Source organism: Pavona decussata, unplaced genomic scaffold (assembly GCF_977016875.1).
Source record: "Pavona decussata unplaced genomic scaffold, jaPavDecu1.1 SCAFFOLD_315, whole genome shotgun sequence".
Lineage (NCBI taxonomy): Eukaryota > Metazoa > Cnidaria > Anthozoa > Scleractinia > Agariciidae > Pavona > Pavona decussata.
In genome coordinates, this window is record NW_028145706.1 from 1,015,001 (window position 1) to 1,031,979 (window position 16,979).

Consider the following 16,979-nt stretch of genomic DNA (forward strand, 5'->3'; position numbering starts at 1 on the left):
AGTCATGTGTCTTTTTTTTTTCTCAGACACACGCGTGGGTGTCGCGCGTCGCTTAGTCCCGCAACAGCTCTCAACTTTGGAATCATCATCTTTATTTAAAAGTGTCATCACAAATAACAGTGTCTAATTAAGAAGTTTTGATCTTGCTTTAGTAATTCGTATTTCAAATTTCAGATTTTTTATTTATTGTACAAGTTTACTATCATTGTTATTATTTTCAAGTCATCAATAAACACACTTAAAGTTTGCTTGTTTACAGTTTTTATTAAAATGCAACAATACAAAGTTCCAGGAAATAAAAAAAATTCATAACATTCATAGTAGGCTTAGTCTTGATCTTGTGGAATGGGCTGCTTTTCGTACAATCGATTGAGTAAGAATTTCCGCTTATCGATAGCAAGTTCCGTCGATTCCAACCAATCAAATCCTTCTGTGTCTTTAACCCTTTCACTGCCAAATTTCTTGGTCTCTCTGGACAATTATGTCGATGTAGATGACCAAAACGGATTCAGTTGTCCTATATGAAGATCTCCTTTGAAATGTTCGCTGCTCTGCAATAACGAGGACTCAAGTTTTTTGTGACGTCACCTATTTGAACCGTTGTTGTCTTGCTCGCGAGCACAAACACATTCTAATCGGTAAGTTGTCGGTTTATAAGTGTACTTTCGGGCCATTTTGCACTGCAGAGGCTCCCAGGCTGGCATCATAAAGCTGGAATGGAGAGTAGAGGCAATCCTCTGAAAGAATCCAGAGGTGAGAGATGATTTCATAGCGACTGGGATGCCAAAAGTGTTCGTATCGAGTCATGGTGGCTCACGAGTGAAGTTGTCTCTCTGGCCGTTCTGTGGGTGGATTCTCGGACCTACCTAGGCAATTTGGGGGAGATTTGACTTGCAAAGAAAACGATGTGTGCGATATTTTGCCAGTAGGACCGGGTGGCTCGACACTTAACTGACACTACTGAATTACGATGGCGAGACCTCCATTTCGTCGTTGTATCGAAATTACCCAGAATGCAACTCGGACGGCAAAGGGGAAATTACGGGCTTTGAAAAGTGGCTCGAATCAAATGGCTGATGTTCGAACAGCTGTACGCGTGAGGGGCAAAATTGGAGATAAATGCTTAGTCATGAGATTAAGGTTTGCTGTCATGAAGGAATTTTGGTTTTAAAATGAGATTTTGAATTAAAAAATTGAAAGCAAAGATGTGTGTTTTTCAGCTTTGTCGATGCCGCAGAAAACGGGCATTTTTGGTTTTGCTTGAAAATAAATGTTGATATGGAACGGCAAACGGAAGATAAACTCAGTTCATTTGCTCTTAAAGCCTAAAACACTTACTAATTAACACTATTAGTAGACCATAATAACCAGATTTCTGGATTTGAGAACGTGGCCAATCTTGAAAGTGGTAGCCTCTAAAACGGCGACATTAGTCGCCTTTAGCGGTGAAAGGGTTAAGCTCTTTTTGGGTTTCCATCACTTTTTTGAAGGTGGGATCTTTTGTCATTGCACGCATCCACTGTAGATTCTCCAAGAGTACTTTTCTTAGCTCTTTTCTGTAAACAAGAACGAGAGCGCTCACGGCTTTTCTACGAGCCACGTTTTCTTAATCTCCGTTTTCTTGGTATTGATTGTGTCTTTATTTTTCTCAGACACACGCGTGGGTGTTGGGCGTCGCTAATTTTTAATTGTCTTAAGCTTTCTGTAATGATTCCCTTGTTCCGCTCAGGGTTTTGAAACAGGTCGCTAATAGTTTCCGATATTCTATTTCAATAACACTACTCCACACTTTTCCGAGGGTGTTTGGGGTTCCAACAGTAAACTTGCTAGCCATGTTGTTAAGGAACTGACGGTCTGAGAATCGAAGTGGACGAAGATTTCGCATAAAATAGCCTGCGTGTAGCAGGTTCGGGTATTGTTATAGACACTGAACAATACATCTGGGACTACCGAATCAGAGTAGGTGTTGGGTATGACTTATTGTTTGTCAAACAAAAGACATACGAGATAGTTCAAAATGCAAATTTTAGAGCTCGAGTCAAACATTTGTTAAACATAATTAGTGACTAACGCGGTGTAAAGATGAATAAAACTTTATTTCACTCAAAAACTTTAAAAATCTTTCAAAGGATCTCAAGACAGCTCTATTTCTACACAGACGGTAATGTAATATTTTTAATTAGAACAAACAGGAAGATCTTGGTTCCTTATATTGTTAAGCATAGCAATACATTTTGATCTGCGTACATCTTGTGCAAAAGCTCTAGAATAAGAAGATAACTTTTTATCTCTTTCTATCGCTTCAAGTTCTTCGGGGCTGATGACATAACCTTCAAAAGGTACGTGTTTGCCTTCAATATGTCTTTTATACAAAACCTTCAACACTCGCAAACTTTCGGAATGATGGCCGTCATCACTTGCATACTTGAAATATGCCTGAGGCAGCAAATTGTCTTTCTCTAAACAAAGTGTAGGATCTGGGTCGTCTCGAGAGTCTTCTTTCATTTTTTGTACATAACACTTGTAAGATTCCCATAGTTCGTCCATCCTTTTTCTGTATCTAAGGCCGTGAAATATTTTCGGACTTCCTAGACTGTTGAATCCGTTGTCACACATTAAAAATCGTCATATTTGCGTGCATGGCTCTGGCGCTGAATAGGTCCTTTCTGTTTAACCTCTTGGCGATGATTTTCAAACATCTCCTTTGTCTCGCTATAAGGATGGATTCTTGTGAACCGTGGCTGAGGTGAATATGAGAGCCGCCCCTTATCCACATGAAAAAGTTACACTCTTATTTGTGGCACGTCAGAAACATGCGATCCTGGCTCCAGGGTTGTTTACTTTTTCTTAATGCTAGCTTGTTAGAACAATCACAGACCAACTGAGCTGGATATTTTTTCTCATCAGAGTGAGTATGATGCGCGATACGCTCTGTGTTCTCTGTCCATTCTGAAGCAGGGGCAAACATAAAGCAGATTTTCTCGGGACGGTAAACATAGCTAAATCCTTGCGCTTTTTCTACCAATTCCAACGTTGAGCGGGGATGAAACGGACAGAACTGACTGAGTGAGGAGCTTGCTTTATCTTTTGTCAACAGAGGTGTAGCGGCCGATTCGACTTGCATGTTTGGAACCATCCTTACGAAGTACAGCAGCGATAAAATAATCTGTGCTCTAGTTGAATGATAACGCTTTCAAATTTTGCGCTGTTTTATTAACTCTAACAATAGAGTCCAATCATAGTAGGTATAGAGCGGGCAACCCTGGGCATGTCTATTGTTTCCTTTGTACTAGAGTGACGCTCATTAGTAAACCTCGGCACTTATTAGAATGGAGGAAGACACTGGCTAGGCACTTAATTAGCATGTAGGAAGACACTACCTAATCCCTTAATTAGTATGGAGGAGGGCATTTTTTCCCTAGGATATAACAATAGATGACGTCATGGACTCGACCTTTAGGAATATTAATTAAGGGGATCCAAGGAGATCTACTAACGGGGTTAATTCCAATGAAGGTGTACTACTATCTTTGGCCTCCTTTAAAAGAAAGCTCAAGACATTTTCATTTAATCAACTGATTGTATAGAATTGTGTGATATCTTTTTTTTTTTTTCAAGGCTTATATTTGTAAAGCGCGCTTAGAATATCAGCTGCGCTCTAGAAGAACCTTATTGTTATTATTATTATTATTATTATTATTATTATTATTATTATTATTATTATTATTATTTTTATTATTATTATTATTATTATTATTATTATTATTATTATTTCTTATGTCGGTTGTTTTTTCATATCTGGATCCTGAAAGAGAATTGTGATTACACGTTTAGACTCCGATCCGTGATAGTTTGACCGTAATGCTGGTCTCTTGATCGATTATTTTGAGTTTTAACCGTTATTTCTTGAGGTAGACATGTTCGAAAGTTCTCGCTTACTATGGCTAAGACCTCCACGAAAACTTAGTTTGTTGCCAATTCTCCTTTAAACGTTATTTCACTTGTCATACCTTCAGTTGTGGAGGTGTGTCAGTTTAGATTTTCATGGAGAGAAATTTCTGGAATTCTGAAAAGTTCTTTCGGTGTCTAAACCTAACATGCCTGCAAACAATGAAGCTTCTGGTTAATTGGGATTCAGATGAGAAGAGCAGTTGATGTCACCTCTTAGTGATAAAGTAAGTCAAGTCAATTTAAAAAGAAACGTAAGTAAAAGTTGACTTGAGAAGATTGTAACCTCATCAATGAAGAGAATCTTCTCGGCTCTAGCCTTCTTACGTTCTTCAGTACAAACACAGTGAACTTAGCAAACTTAAGCAGTCATAAATTAGGTTCGGTGGATGTTTGTTAAGCAGCGACGACGACGACGTCAACGAGAACGTCAGAAAACAACAGTTTTAATTAGCAAAACACTGGCTCTGCACGTGCATTATACACTTTGGTACATTTCTTTGCCGTCCTCTGCAAAACAACAACGTGGATTACGTGAACGCATGATGATTAATTTTCCTTTCTCTTTCTGAACTTTAAAGGCGCCCCTACGACGTTAGCTCCTCGATAGTTCGGCTACATTACACAACATTAGAGAGGATAAATCATCGCGAATTTATTCAGAAGACGCGAGGGTAATTTTTTAAGTTCCATTTTCGTCGGCGTCGTCGTCGTCTCTGCTTAAGGTCCCTTTAAAGCAGGCGACGTACGTAAGTCATCTGACTAAATTGCTTTGCTGTTCCGAAACCATCTCTATTGCGGCCTTGGTAGGGTCTACGTAGCTAAAGTCTAAATGATTCAGTTGCATTCGAAATGTCCGATTAGTTATTAGAAACTTGGCACCGGAAGCGTTTGCCATTATTTTCCGGCTCAGTGACACGCTGGTGTATTAATATAATCAGATTGTTGAGCTTCTGGTCATGCTCACACAGTTAAATTGCTAACTTGTAAGGAATATGGGTCTTTTTGTCACGGTGATTGTCGACTCCGTTAAAAGAAAGTTGTGAAAACGTTATCTACGCTACTACTTTCCAGAGATTACTGAATATTGCAAGACAAGTCATCTGGTTATAGCGCACAAGCCGATGCAAATTAAAGACATCTTGAAGTCGCTGCCAATTATGCAGTCGAACTCAACTATGCAGGAAAACTTAGATTGATTGGGACTTCATCCACGTAACCCTTTCGTAAAGCTCAAATTAGACAATTTGAACTTTCGGTACACTCGGCGAGGACTCAACGTTAAGCTGATTTAGATAATTTCCATTTCTTTGTCCTTTATAATCAGTATGCTGATAGCAACACTCATTGTTAAATTCATAAATATGCTCACAAACGCAATTCTTCAGACAAGCTTACACTGGCCAACAATGTTCCTTGGAATATTGGAAACTTCTCGAGAGCTGTACACCCTATATTACAGTCATCCGATGCCACTGCGCACTATAAGAATGGAGGACACGATAAACACCTATCACTGTTCATGACTGAACAGCCACAGCGAAAATAAAGTAATCGATTAAATTGTACTGTCTCTACTGTAATATCACCAAGTAAAACCCCCTAGTGCAATCAGTACGAATTCAAAACCACCACCAACGAATAGTACACGTACCTGTTAAATGAAATAAGCAATGTACAACAAGCCAAAAGCCAGTTCCAAATCTTATATCCACAGCCATACTCAAACTCGAAACCTCGAATTTTCTCAGGTCATCTATGAAATTTTGAATCGCATGAGCTGTCAATCACCTTGAAGGGGCTACAATTGTAGGTCGCGGTGAGTGTAGGTCGCGGCTCTCTAAATGGAAAATGGCGACGTAAAAGTCATTTATTGATGAAATCACGGCCACGTTACAAACGAAGATGAATTCATACAAATCGAGACAAACTTGAAAAAATCAGGCCGCCGTTCTTCGTGTTTACCTTAAAGGGGAAGTATCACGAAAATTTGATGTCATTTCAAAACCCAAAATTGTTTGTCTGACAACAGAAACCAAAAATAATTGTCTAGTTTTGTGATACTTCCCCTTTAATTCAATCTCTCCATGTTCTTTGTTAACTGCTTTAATTGTTATTCTTTTGTGTTTTTTTTTTATAGCTTTAAGCGGTTACTCGAGGTTTCACTCAATTCTAATCTGTGATCAGTTTGAATGTGTTAAAATTCCCCAGAATAGCGTGACCTGGCCTTAAAAAAAACCAGAGCGATGGGGCGAGATAGCCGAATCAAGCGGATGTGTGTTTTTGAGAAATGCCCTTTGCCTGCAAAGAACCTACAAAATTTAAAATAAAAAAAGGAAGATGTATAACACATCTAGTGAGGAAATGCCAATCTCTCTCCCAACGGCTTTTCCCTTGAAGGTTGAGACACTACAGTATTTTTACGGAAAGAGCCGAGTCAAAGAATACGCAACAAGTGGATTATATGACTCAAACCTACGGAAAACTTTGAATTAAACAATACTTCCATAGTGGTAAAGTTTAGCGTAGGAAATTAAATGCGTCAGCAGTAGTGAGGGGGGCACCAGTTAGGCCTCAGAATCTCATTATTTTGAGGGGGAATAAATTAACGACGATGACGTCATCGCCTATTGTCTTGATCACTCATTATAGGATGACGGCATATTTTAGTTTAGTCTTACCAACAGGTTATGAACTGGTTTGACAAGTTTGTCAATGATGTCATTCTCTAGTTTTAACTTATGGCAGTCATGGTCGGTATCACCAGTTTGACAGGTTTTTGAAGTTATTTTTGGATACATGGTCCTACATGAATCATATAGTACATACATACACACTTTATTGTATGGCTCCCCTTGGGGGCTCTTCCGTCATACATGAACATGAAAATAATAATTATAATAATAATAATAATAATAATAATAATGAAAACTATTTACATTTAAATGATAATATGGAGAGAAAGAAAAAATACGATAATAAAAAACCTATAAATTAAAAAAAGATTCTTAAAAAGCCCCTTTTATAAAAACGCTAAGTTTTGCCGTGTCTCTGATATGCTTCGATAAATTATTAATATTGTAGATTTTTTGCTCCACGGAAGGTGAAAGCCCTTTGGCCTTTCGCAAACCTACACTTGGGCAGTGTGAGGTCAGTTTTTTGCCTGGTGTTCCTACGCTAAATTTTTGAACGGTGTTGAAATCGCTCTCGAAGATAACCCGCGGAAGTTAGGTTGTTCATTCATTTCTATAGTCTATTTTCATTGTCCGTAAGCGTATAAAAAAGCGATTATTGCCAAGCATATTATTCAAGAATTGTGCGTTTCAGTAGTAATCATACATTTTGATACTATTTTGGATGAATTTGATCGAGATTATGTGATTTTGTTGGTTATAAAAGATGAGATCAGACATCAGACGCGTGTTTCGATTCACGCACCGTTACTTAAGCTGTGATGTTAATTAAGTTGAGCTTTGTCGGGGATTAAACAGTAAAAACAGTCTTTATGTTGTCTTTCTTCATCACATTGCTCCGAATAAGAATATTGCAGTTGATCGATTCCTGGCTGCTTAATTTGCATGTTAAGTTTGGCGTGCACTGAAAAAAATAAAACACGCTCAGAATTTACTGAAAATTCTTTATTCAAATCGTTCAACATTTCAAGTACAAAGCAAACTTCTTATTACAGCGTTAATCATCTTTATCCTCCTCATCGCTAGGGGGATAGAGTTGACATAGACTTCGGCATCTTCAGGGTTTTTTTTTTTTTTTGCATAAACTTTCTCAGTAAAGATCGTTAGTAAAAGAATACTTTGCTGACAAAGTTTACTCATAAAGGTTACTCATAATGTTTACTCATAAAGTTTACTTGTTTGATTGTGATTTGTCGAGAGAATCATACGACTGTCTCATGACCTTGAACACAATAGACTAAATTTAGACGTAAGCCGGAGAGCCCCACTGCATTACATCATTTCCGAGAAAGTGAAACCAAGCTGTGTACGAATATACAGAATTTTTCCGAAAAGGCTTAAAGAGATATTACTATTTAATAGTATAAAGAAATGGAAAATAAATATATCATAAAATTTCCTGCCAAAGCCAAAAAACACATGAAGATGATTGTAAAAAACTGTAAACATATGCAACCACAAGAATTTGATCGTTTCTTAATGAACAAAGTAATGATTAATTTAACGCGTTGCCGAATTTGCAAAAAACAAACTACTTATCAGCAATTTTTTTACCAAGATAAAATCCATTCAGTTTGCAAAAAATGTTTTTATGAAAAAAATGTGAAAGCAATTGATCTTATATATTCTGGACGTCCGGTTGAAGTAATTGAATATGAAATTTGTGATAGTAATGTTGTAGTCATAACAAATTTCTATGAAATCATTTTCAGAAATCATTATGGAGGTATTTATGTCTATGGAGGTATTTATGTCTATGGAGGGACTTGTGAATATTTGCGTTTTGATGAATGTAAACGATACCATTAAAGCGGTGACTCCATCATCTCGTTTCGGCTGAACCATATGATGATGCTATTACTCCGACACAACTTTGGTCTATTTTCATTGCACTAATTTTTTATAAAATTATTAGTGCCATCTCTTTAATCACAAACCAGTTTTTGTTTTTGAAAATTTTCATATAGAAATCCAAAAAAAATTGGTTTCACCTTGGAAAATTATTAGCGCAATTTTTTGAAAGATTAACGAAATTTTATGGTAAAATTATTAGCGCAATTTTTGGCAAAAAATTATTGGTGCAAAGTCTTGACAAGATTGGCTCCGGTGGCGGATCCAGAGAAAGGGTCCGGGTATCAGCCCACTTATAAATCCGGACTTGTCCAATTGGTCTTCAAATAATCAAACGTGTTAACACTAAAAAAAACCACTGAGTTAACCAGGAAATTTTAACTTGAGTTCTAAATTTGCTGAAGCTGAGCGATAATTTAATCGTTTCTAAAACTTCAAGTTAGGTGAATGAATGGCATTGGAAATAACTTGCCTACAGTCCCTGGGGACGAGGTTGCGTTTACCCCGTAAAAGACTATCTCGCCACCATAGTCCTCAAGTTCGCTGATCAGTGATCAATCTAGTACCCAGAGTCCTAAGGCTCTTTGGGCAGCGCTTGGTCCCCAGGAGATACTCTAGGGAATTCGAAAAAAAATCAAATTTTTGGATTGGCTGCTCCTTGAAGGCTTACATTGTTTTACTGCAGAAATCTTGCGGTAATAAAATTCCAGTTCCCAAGCGTCTCTTGGCGATTAACCGCTGGCCAAACAGCCTGAGGACTCTGGGTACGAGATTGATCAGTGGTCGGTAAAATCCTGAGACGTCTATAGAGTGCCGCGTTCACAAACTGATTTTTTTTGTTGATAATGGAATCAAGATGACTCCGAGACGTCAAGCCCTAAATCTCTCTGTAATCTTCGGATGGCGATCTTTCGAACGTTATGGGTTGTTCAGTCACAGGCTTTTTCAGTTTTTTAGTTTTTTTGGTTCAGAGTTCTATTGTTTGTAGCGATCTGTTTATTTTTGTATTTTTGTTTATTATAAGCTCCAGGGTCTTTAAGCATTTGTCAGCAAATAGCAGATTCGTGTCATCAGCGAATAAAAAGAAATCTAGTTTACTAGATGAAGCTTGAATGTCGTTAACATATAGAAGGAATGGTAACGGTCCTAAATTTATGTTGACGTCAACAATATTATTAAAAACTTCAAAGATCAGTGGTATGATTAGCTAATATGAAACTTTCTTAATTTTAATTTAGACAGTCATTATTTTTTACTTAACTTATTACACATTAATTATTGGTATATCTTTAAATTATATTCTGTAAATATATACTAATCAACTGCACTACCCGCCTAGATTAGCCTATGCTATTTGCGGGCTAGTGCATTCTTGCCTTACCTTCGTGAAAAATGTGCTTTAATAAATTGAATTGAATTGAATTGAATTGAATTGAATTGATCTGGTAGCGATTCTTCGAGCCACAGGTAATTATTTTGTATATTATTTCTGTAAGTTTGTTGCCGATATTTCAGAAATCGTCAGGTATCAGAGCTCTTCCCAATAATAGGGACTTAAAGAAACCACGACGACAACGTTAGCGGTAACGAAAACGTCACTTGGAAATATTAACTTGCGTTACTTTTTGCTACTTTGCGATTACTATATTCCAATTCGTTCAACACGTACAATGTGGCCGAACTATCCAATAACAGAAAAGGTGAGAACGGCGTTGAAGTTGAGACAGAATAAAAAAAGTTTACCTTCATGTGCTCACACGATCACGTTCTCCACAAAACCTTCAATTTGGTAAATTCACGTTGTTGTTTGGCCGAGCACGGTGAAGAAATGTACAAAAATTATAAAACACACGTGCAAGGCCTTTGTTTTTCTCATTTTTTAAAAAAATCCTATTGTTTTGTCCCGTTGTTGTTGCCGCCGCCGTAGTAGCTTCTTAAGCCCGCTAGAACCTTGTTCCAAGGGTCCTTTTAAGGTGATTCCACTGAATTGCATTGCGCATCCTTGCTGTGCATAATTTTTCGCGTCATTTAGCGCGCGCACGAGCGCGCGTACGCACAACATTACGGGATTTCCTTGAGGTTAAGCTCGGCAGGAAAATAAATGGTCCTTTTCTTCTAAACGAGCACGGTGACCCCCATTTTTTTATGCATCAATTTAAATTTCATACGGTTGGCCACTATATATCGCGATTTAAAGAAAAGTTTAATACTCTGCTTTGAGATATTTTTATTTGAATGCTTTAGAAAGCACATATTTAGGTAGTGCTGCTTACGTGCACACGCAGCAAAATCTTTAATTTCTTTCATAATCTTTATTTCAGTTCAATTAGAATAGTTTGTTGTGTAAGATTAAAGTAAATTTTGTTGAACTGCTACGATATTTTAATGCAAGAAATTAATTTTTCTAGAAATGATAGTTCCCTTTTCTGATTACTAGCGTTCCTAATATAAACCTCGTGGGTCATATAATTATATACTAATATATATATATTTAGCTAAGCCTAAAAGCGGAGCTCCACAATTCCTTTTTAATAGCATTATATACATGCTACTCTGCATATTGTATGAACGTAATAACGTTACAAATTCTTCATCCTCTCTTGAGTTATATATATATATCTTAAGTGCACATAAATCAAACTTTTTACGCGTAAGCGGAAAATGTTTTGAACCATAAGCTGTTCTTGTTGATCGTGCGAGATCACATTGCTGAATTCCGATGACATTCGAGAGCATAAAACACTTGTGGATGAAAAAATTACGCTTTTTCTCAAATATTTCTCCTGTGGAAACTATTATGCATTTGTGTAAAGTTTGAAATGCGTACAATAATGAAAATTGGGCTACCATGTGCACGTAATGTTTCCACGCGTGCAATTTGGCCGCTCGGATAAAAATAAAAGATTTGTTTCAAAATTTATTACTTTGTAAATATTCCTCGTACAGAAATATTATAGTCTCATAATAAACGTTACAAGAAAAGAAATAAAGGAAAAATAATGTTTGGTTATGGTTCGAAATATTTGAACGCTTACTTTAAAATTAGGGCGTACTGTTTACAAATATGCACTGCGAATGACCAGCACAAAATGTTCAAAACAATTAATGGCTCTAGGAATTGTTGGCTTCACACTACAAGCTAAGTTAGTTTCAAGTAAGCACTTGATTCAAGTGCACTTGAAAATCTCAAGACGGACTTTAGGAAACTTGGCTTCATACCTGGTGACAAAGTATACACTTGAAGCACAAGCTGTCAATCATCGTTCGCGGTAAAATCAGAAATGCGATTGCTCGCCGGAAAATCATGGAGCCTTTGCAACGGAAAAACGTTTTATGTAAAATTTTGTCTTTAATTTTAACCCAGAGAGTTTTAACATTACAGGAAATGCATAGGTACTTCATTGTTTACGAGTACTTGACGACAACTCAAAATAAAAGGCGACATTGTTCAGCAACGTGGTTTTCGGCAAAGAAATTGCCACAGGGTTTGGGCATGGCCTCGTCCACAAAATTGGTTTAGACTGCTTTTAGCTAACCGCGACATGGATCTGCTTTGGAAAATGCATTTCCGCGTGACTCGTCCAACGTTCAACGCTTTGTGTGATTTCGTACGCGGAGTCCTCAAACTGCGAGGCGTATCTCCAGCCATCCATTTTGATTTTTTTTTGGATTGATTTTAGTTTACGGCAAAATGTTTATCTGTCGTGGCACCGCAGCACGTGGCTTTCAGTTGGTTTCCCTTTTCCTATTGGTCAAGTACGTTCTCAAGTGTGGTGTTGGCCATACTTAGCGGCGTACTTCGGCTTCTTTGAACTACGAACGTTTCCATGGTCACTAAGTAAAGTTCAAGTTGGTAGGTTTTACCCCTTCACACTGAAAGTAGGTTCCAAGTGCACTTAGCTTATACTTACAAGCTCTAGTGTGAAGCCAACTAATATTTCTCCTGAAAAAATAATTCTAGTCTCTAACTAAAATTTAAGTAAAGAATACAGGAAAAATAATGTGGCCCGAAATATTTCAGTGAGCGCTTAAAATTAAAGCGTGTTTATAAAACTTATGCGCTGTGAATTGCGAACGAATTACACAAGTCCAGCACAAAATGTTCAAAACAATTCATAACTCTGTGAATATTTCTCTTATAGAAATAATTCTAGTCTCTTAGTAAACGTTAACAAACGGAGAATACAGGAAAAATAATGTTTGGTTGTGGTCCGAATATTTGTCGTACGGCAACGATTTAAGTATTTGTGTATAATTTGAAGTATGTTAAATATGGAAAATTACCGACAGTTGCCTGCAAAAATGCATTTAATTTCTATGCGACTTGCGAGTTGCTTACTCACCCAGCCCACCACATGTTTGTTTTCAACTGACATTTCGCCTGTTTGTTCGTCGCTCTCGGGGTTCAAATTTGCTTATTGGTCGCCTACTTTCTCGACATATGTAGTTTGACAACGTATTCAACGAATATAAGAAATCAGTGTTCTTCAAAATTCTCGTTTGTTTTCTAAAAGAAGTATAAAGCCATCCCACTTCCCGCCGAAAAAACGTAGGTTGAGTGTGACATTTCACCGAAGGCTTACGTAGAGAGGCGGACGTACGTAACGTAGGCCGGACGGACAGTGACGTCATAACCAAAATTTTTCGCTTACATGGGTTACCAAAATCTCTTAATATATATATATATATTTAGCCAAGCCTAAAAGCGGAGCTCTACAATAGAAGTCTGCTTATTGTATGAACGTAATAACCTTATGAGTTCCTCATCAATTCTGCAGTTATATACTTAGTACATTTTTAATGCATATGCAGCTAACTGCTCATCAACAATAACAATGTAAAACAGAGGGCAAAATTACTGAATGCTGATTTGTTGTAACAGAGGGCAGTTTCTCGTAATTCTCCTTTCACCAGGGCAAAATTACTTACTCCTGATTGGTCGAGCAGCAAAAAAACTAGCCTGCGAACGCAGACGTATTTCCGGCTGTCGCTTCACTCCGCCGAAAAATAACGTCTGCGAAAACGAACCCACAAACGATTTCCATGACGTCATTCTTTTTGAACCAATCACAATTTGGTTCAGAAAAGTCCAGAACTAAACACGCGTGTCTAGCGTGAGGCACACGAGTACGCGTGTAAAAAAAATGGCGGACGATGTTGAGTCTTGTGTGGAGTTGGCGTTCAGAAAAGTTTGTGAAAGATTTGGAATACAGAAGCTCAATCAACAACAAGAAGAGGCCATAAGATGCATCGCTCTGGAAAATAAGGATGTTTTCGTGAATTTACCTACTGGATTTGGAAAGTCAATGATATTTCAGGGATTACCCGAAGTGTTTGCTTCGCTGGAGCCAGTACGTGAGAGAAATATAGTAATCGTAGTTTCGCCATTAGTTAGCCTAATGAAAGACCAAGTAAGTCGATTAACCTCGCTTGGAATAAGTGCTATTTGTCTGAGCGATATAATCACTGAATCGCAGAGGAAAGCAGTGGAAAATGGCCAGTATTCTATTGTTTACGGATCGCCAGAAACATGGTTGGGCGATGAAAGGTGGCGTAAAATCGTCTCAAGCGACAGTTACAAGAAGTCCGTACGAGCTGTGGCTATTGATGAAGCTCATATAATATCCCATTGGTAAGTTATACAGGGACTTTTACTTGACTTATTGCCTCCTCCAAATGGAACGAAATGAACAATTGTGAAATGAGCATCTTTCAGAATGTCTCAGATCGAGATTTTCTTTTGTTTTGTTGCTTACCTGAAATCGCGCTTCTTAAGTATATCTAATCTAGGTCAAGCTTTACTTGGTTGTTTTTCCTCGTACTTTTTTTTAATTAATATTATGTCAATTTCAGACAATGAAATGAAATTGTTGTTGAGTGCATGCAAATTATTTTGAAACATGACATCTCCTTTAAATTCAGAAGGTGATGCATGCAGTACATTCGTTTATTTGTTGAAATTGTTATTTTCACCGTGATTTATGGGAAGGGTCATGCGAATGTATTTATGCTTTACATATTCCTGGCCTCTACCCTGTTGCAGTTTATTATTTTTATGCTAATGTCTACAACACACAACTATATAATGGCTCTTACTTGGTGTACTGGACACAGATGGCGTAAAATAATAGAAACAATACTGGACCAAATACACAAGCAATGGTTCAACAATGTGCTTCATTTGCATCCAGTACCCAAAGGAGTCCAACTTATGTGGTTTTCATATTTTTGTAGGGGTACATCAAAATCAAATAAACATGCAGCCTTCAGAGTGTGGTTTTCAAGACTTAATGAGTTCAGGTCCCTGCTTTTGGAAGTTCCTTTCGTTGCCCTTACAGTGACAGCTACCACAGACACAAGGGAGAGATCACTGGAAAAACTGAATGTTCTAGCTGGCTAATATTTCGTTTAAGCTTACATGTTTATACAAGTATATTTTCCATTCTAGGGGAAAGTCAAAAACGAACAAACATGCAGCTTTTCGAGTTTGGTTTTCGCATTTGCACGAGTTCTGGTCCCTTCTTCCAAGAACCCCATTCACTGCATTGACTGCCAAGGCCACAAAGGATACCAGGGGCACAATATTTAAAGTGCTGCTAATGGATGGTTTCCACATTGTTCATGAAAACCCAAACAAAGAAAACACAGCCTATGTTGTACAATACATGGGGAAAAATGCTAGCCTTACAGAGTATTTCTCCTGGATAGCCGATGAGTTGAAAGACTGTGGCTCAGCAGCAACCAGAACCATCATTTACACGCAAACTATCAAACAATGTGCCGTTGTGTACTCAACACTGAAGACCCTCCTTGGGGACAAAATCTATAGCTCAGAAGAAAGAGATCCAAAGGCTGTGTTGCTAATTGCTAGAAATGCTACACTTTTGCACCCCACAGTCAAACAAGGACCACACCCTTGCATCCTTCCAGAGTGATCACGGACCTATTCGCGTTCTATAACATAGCGTGCGTGCATCCTAATCTAATTACTATTGGCGTCATCATGGTACATTTCTCAACATACGCACAGCCATGCGTCCATTGGATGACATGTGCAAGTCAGATAGGGGAAGCATGCACGCACTATGTTATGAAAAATGTTTTACTGAGAGACAACACCATAAAAAATGTATATTCATAAGAGCTTGTCAAAGTTTAATGAAATGTTTAGATTAAACCGATATGAGAAATCACTTTCACTTTTCTTCTTTTTACAGAGAATTTTGTAATTAATCAGGAAACAAAACCTGTTTTCCAAATCTTTACTTTATTTTAACTATGTTATAAAAGAATTGCTTCATGCTTTTAGCTGTGCATATTTCGAGTTAAGGATGCACTTGGGAAGTTTGGAGAGCACTCAAGAAGCTAGAGTTGCTCTCGGCTACACCTCCCGCAACTCTTACGCCTCTTTCGTGCTCTCCAAACTTTCCCGCGTGCATCCATAACTCGATATACGCACGCTAAGCATGAACCAATTTTTAATTAGTTGCAACAATTGCTTTTGGCACTTATTGCATTTACAGCCCTTAAAAAGTGTGAAAAGAATGCAATATGCTTGAAGTTATTCTGAAAATATTCTGAAATTAAAAGTTCTGTATGACCCCTGGTTAATGTTTGAAATGTGGTTTCACACAACATTTAAAAGCATTTTTTCATTTGCAGCTGCAATAGAATGTGTAGTTCCAAAAATTATCCATACCTTTCCCATGGGATGGATTTTTCCTTAGACCCCCCCCCCCCCCCCCTCCCTCACCTCTCTGGAAATTCCAGTCAAGCTTCATACATTTACTTACATATTTGGGCCTTTGAGAACCCCCACCCCTCCGGAATTTCCAATCCCTTCTGTTGGGGGAGTATGGACATTTTCTGGAACTACACAATAGATTACTCTAACAAGAACGTTTGCATGCTGGTAGTTAAGATTACAGTTACTTAATATTGATTTTGGCTTAGCGTATGTGGCTGAACACAGTTTTTGATACTTCTGACATGTGTTATTTCCATAGAAACAATCCGATAACTGTGCTATAAACATGCCTTTAATTAAACAGGTTTTGTATGTTTGCTGAGAATCTTGCTACATCATGTAATATATTACTCCCATAATTTATCTGAAACAAACTTGTAAACAATGTTCTTGTGTTAACACTCTTCCAGTGATATTTTTCCCACAACTTTTTAGATCTCCTTTGTTAAAGGAAAACTGGATTATTGTTCTTTAAATTTCCACTGTTAAATTTTAGTTGTTTTGAAATAATCCACCTGGTTTCCTGAAGTGTATTCCTGCCAAATGTTAATCAGAACTTTTGTGAGTGGTTCTTGACAAATATGCACATTTCTGAGAAAGCCATCACATTCAATGTCAATTTTTCACCACCTATGCATTGCATTTAAGGGGTTCTCATGTTGATTACTAGTCTCCTTCGTAGCCGTTATTAGGGTCGTCACGCAACGCTCCTCCCCGCTAGTTTTAATGCGTATTAAACG

At 37.7% G+C, this 16,979-nt stretch overlaps 1 protein-coding gene across 2 annotated transcripts in view; it reads left to right on the plus strand.

Annotated features, from left to right (window-relative positions):
• The window catches only part of LOC146454102 (uncharacterized), a 392,508-nt gene extending 375,895 nt beyond the window's left edge, over positions 1–16,613 (plus strand). Inside the window, exons 2-3 of one of the 2 annotated variants that reach the window (XM_085095881.1) lie at positions 13,440–14,124; positions 14,727–16,613. In XM_085095881.1, coding sequence (XP_084952007.1) covers positions 13,637–14,124; positions 14,727–14,892 — 654 coding nt within the window. In that variant the 5' untranslated portion in view covers positions 13,440–13,636 and the 3' untranslated portion in view covers positions 14,893–16,613. The remainder of the gene's footprint in view (positions 1–13,439; positions 14,125–14,726) is intronic. The other variant, XM_085095880.1, reaches the window with a different exon arrangement.
• Positions 16,614–16,979: the final 366 nt, after the last annotated feature.